General features: G+C 40.8%; 1 protein-coding gene across 1 annotated transcript; it reads right to left on the reverse strand.

The window, feature by feature from the left end:
* Nucleotides 1-2,059: 2,059 nt before the first annotated feature.
* Nucleotides 2,060-3,318, reverse strand: hrh2b (histamine receptor H2b; the record flags this gene model as incomplete). Its single annotated transcript, XM_083987026.1, has 2 exons — nucleotides 2,060-2,530; nucleotides 2,698-3,318. 2 exons carry the CDS (start codon nucleotides 3,316-3,318, stop codon nucleotides 2,060-2,062), a joined length of 1,092 nt encoding a protein of 363 aa, XP_083843152.1.
* Between the last annotated feature and the right edge of the window lie 899 nt (nucleotides 3,319-4,217).

The raw sequence follows: 4,217 nt of genomic DNA on the forward strand, positions 1-4,217 counted from the left end.
AGCAGCATCGTCTCTCATACAGGGGTGAGACAAGTCATCACTTTATCCCAAATCAATTCAATCAATTCAACCTGCGTCACCCACCATCAACAGCACCATGGCTCGTATTCAATTTTCATTTCAGCTTTTGTCTCAAGCTGTTGCTGATATTGCTTCAACACTTTTTCCACACTATTTAAAAGCAATCCCAAGAGTCACAGTCATGTAAGTGAGCAGATACTGATAGTAGTACAATTATTTCATCCACGTAGAGGTCTATAAAAAAACAAAACAAAACAAACATCCAACGTCATATATCAAAATGGGAGAAGGAAGGAGGGATGATTACATCAGAGGATGGACAACAGTATAGATGTATCGACGGAAGTGTGTGAGCTCACAGAAATAGAGGGAGTTTGGTTGGATTAAGCCTGATAAGGTTTTTTTTTATGATGCTAGGACAATAACCTTCCTGCCTGCTGGAGGAACTGACAGAATCAAAATGCAAACCACTCTAGGATTTTCTAACACTGCACTGTCATCAGAGACTATTGGAGAGGAATGAATAATGTAAATGTGAAATGCCCCAAGAAATTAAGACTATATATTGCATTTATGCCTCCAGTTAGAAAGAGATGAATTCATTAAACTGCTGGTGGCTCGTAAAAAGGAAATGGTTATCATAGTGGAGACCAACATTAAATGCATTAATGAAAATTACAATAGGCATATATAAAATGGAAATGATAACAGCTTCATAAATTAATTTACGGTATACTGGGGAAAATGATCAACCATTTAATGCCCTATCAAATCAATTATTTTGTTCCAGAGAAATCATCATATCCTCTCCATTGTCCTTTCAATTTTTTTTTCCAATGTCTCTACTCCACCAAAAAGCCATTAGTGATTTGTTACAAACATGCAATATGAAGATTCAGTCTGTCACCAGCACTATGGTTCAAGGAAGTATTTGATCCAGCTGAATGTCAATAAAAATGAATTAAAAAGTTGTGACATACTAAACTGTCATACGAAAGGCCATAAAAAATATCATTTTTTGATACTGAAAAGTAAATGTGAGAAAGAAACACCATAATAAATACACTTGTAAACTACTTTTTTTTTAATCTGCTCCATTTATTATTCTGCTCCATTCATGAAATGACTTAATTTATTAATTAGTTCGTAAAATGGACTTTAGCTGCTGAAGCAGCCAGGGGTGCTTACAATTTTCACAATTACTTCTTTAGCTTTAAATTAAATATTAACCCAATTGATTTTTTGTATAGGCCAATCTACGTTTCAGAATTCAAACATCTTTTCTTGTAACTCTCCCAGATACGTGTCAATGGGTCAGAGGCTAGCTGCTGCTGTGAATACATGATAACGCAGGGCTTGTGCAGTAGAAAAAATCGTAGGTAGTCAAACTTTTAGTAGAAACTTTGCTACAAATCACTGGGAGTTGCCACATTTTAAAATGCAATAAAAAAAACACTTAGTTAAACAGATGCTTCTTCTGGTTGTGGTTTACATCAAGGAAAAAGCCAGTCCATCCTGCTTGGGTCAAGTGAAACATACACATGTCCTAGGAATCAATTGAAGTTGTTGGATACTTATTCACTCTCACTGGCATGGTTTATGGGAGAGAAAATAAACTATCTGCAAACTTTTAACCACCTGTGTCTCCTTGCAGCATGCTGGGAAACTTACTGAGTCATCTATTCACTGCACTCCCACCCTTGCTCTCTGTGCTTTGATTTTCATTCCTGCATGCCTTTTTTACAGACACTTCAGTAGCTTGAGTTTCAGTCAATGGATAAAATAATATAATAGGCACCTATTATTTCAAGCACATTGATTTTTATTTTTATTTTGCTCAATGTATCCAATACTCTAATAACAAGTGGATTTATGATGTTGTGCCTTAAATTTCACATAAGTGGTGCACTCTTTGGCACTACACTAGATACAAAGCGGTACTAACTAACCAATACTGTAAATGGTTAGCTTGTACTGCTACTGTGAGTGGTGGAGCAATGTTTTGCTTCGAGTCTTCAACCAGTCCATCCACAGCATTTCACCTTGGCTCATCAGGGACACCATTCCTCTGAATCAGAGTGAGGCCCTTCTCCTCAGTTTCTTTCTTAACTTTGTCTGGATCTTTCTCTGAAGCCCTGTGTCCGTTAGCAAAGGTCCAACTTTTAAGCAAGGACACGCGAGTAAACAGCGGTTTTCTGCAAGAAGACCCCGTACAGTGAAGCAGCTCTCCGTAGGCTCTGCGGAAATCCCTGTTCAAGGCCGGATACAGGATGGGGTTCAGCGCTGAGTTAAAATAGCCCAGCCACAGGACCACGGAGTGAAGAGTATTAGGAGGGTTTGTCTTTTCCTTAATTCCCATACAGGTGAAGAAAGTGAAGTAGGGGAACCAGCAGATGACAAAGGCCCCCAGCACGGCTGCCAGGGTCACCGTGGCTTTGTGCTCTCTGGCTATTGCAGCAGTTGATGCTATGCGTGCAAATGATGGCGTGGCAGCACGAATACGCCGCACCTGAAAAGGTTTGAGAATAAGAGGATGCAAAACATATGATGAGATGATCGTAAAGCATTAAAATCAGCTGTATGTTCAATGTAAATATGAGACTGTGAGTTGTATTTTGATTTGTAATGTGCTCGAATGTTTGTTTTCACCCATATAAAGTGATAAGTAACACTGACCTGTTCTCTTGCCACTCGGAAAATGCAAAGATACATCCCACACATAAGCAGCAGAGGCAAGTAAAATGAGCCAATGGCATAAATAAGAACATAGTTGTTATTCCATTCAAACTGGCAGTAGCGTCCCTCTTTGTCCTCATCATCTATGCCCCAGTCCAAGTGCTGCACTCTGTAGTCCACTGTATTCCAGCCCAGGTGGATGGGCACAAAGGACAGAGCAAGGGACAAGGCCCAGATGGTGATCAAGGCCAGTGTCACCCTCAGAGGCGTGACTCTCCGGGAGTAGCTGAGGGGAGCTGATATGGCCAAGTAGCGGTCCACACTGATTGCCAGCAGGGTCAGGATGGAGGATGTACACAGCATGACATCCAGCGAGATGTAGATGTTACACAGGGCTCCTCCTAGGGGCCATTTCCCGCTGCGCAGCTCCACTGTGGCAGACAAGGGCAGCACCAGCAGGCCTAGCAGGAGATCTGTCACTGCCAGCGACACCACAAAGCAATTAGCAATGCGCCACAGTCGACGGCTAAGGCCCACAGCCAGAAATACCAGCACGTTCCCACCTATGGTCAGAATGATGAAAGACACCAAGACGAGCCAGCGGAGAGTGGTGGAGATCATTGTCCCCTCCTCTTTGGGCACTGAAACAGTGCTGATTGTAGAAGATGTTGGTACCGCTTCCTCAGCTACTTCCAGTATACTCTCCCATCAGATAAATCCTTTCCACAGCTCCTGTGTGTAAAGGTAATCAAATCAAATAATGGATGACTGTGTGGAGAGCACCTCCAAGCCATTTCTTCCTTTTTCACCGTGCCACTGCCCCTGGTCTCTGGTGTGACCCTGGTGAAAAACAAAAACAATTATCGTCATCGTCATCGTTTGAAAAAGTTACAAAAGTTTGGCTGTCTGAGCGACATTTGTGTATTTCAAAAGTAAAGCTTGTGAACGCTTGAGATATTTAATGAAATAGTGTAAATGCAGCTGCCAGGGTCACATTACTATAAATGGTCACAGAGAATAAGACTTACAGAGGAACTATGCAGTAGGCTCGAGGATATTGATTTCTGTTACTGTGAGTTTTACAAAGAAATATACACAAATCCTGAAGGACGATGATCCTTTTGATATTGTTGTCTCCCTGTGTTGTGTTATCTAAAATCTGCAGTACGGTAAACAATAGGCTACAGCACTTGTAGATAAAAGCCATACAATAAAACCTGAGAGTATAGTGTAGTATTAACTCAGCTGTCACAGTACACATCATATTCCACTCTGATCTAATCTTATTAGAGCTCCATAAAATTGCTCCACACCCACAAATAAAACATGAGTATCCTTCTTCCTCTTCTCCCTCTCATCCAGCACTTAGACTTCTGATTTGTTTACCACATCAGCTGTCTGTCACTTCTACATAGTCAAAAAATAATTTTAAAATTCTTTTACATGTTAAAATGACTGCTGTTATCAGTTGTAATCCCCTTTTTGTTAAAGAAGTGGATGCCTGTTTTTACTGTGGCATG

Source organism: Trachurus trachurus, assembly GCF_905171665.1.
Source record: "Trachurus trachurus genome assembly, chromosome: 14".
In the NCBI taxonomy this organism is placed as follows: Eukaryota; Metazoa; Chordata; class Actinopteri; order Carangiformes; family Carangidae; genus Trachurus; species Trachurus trachurus.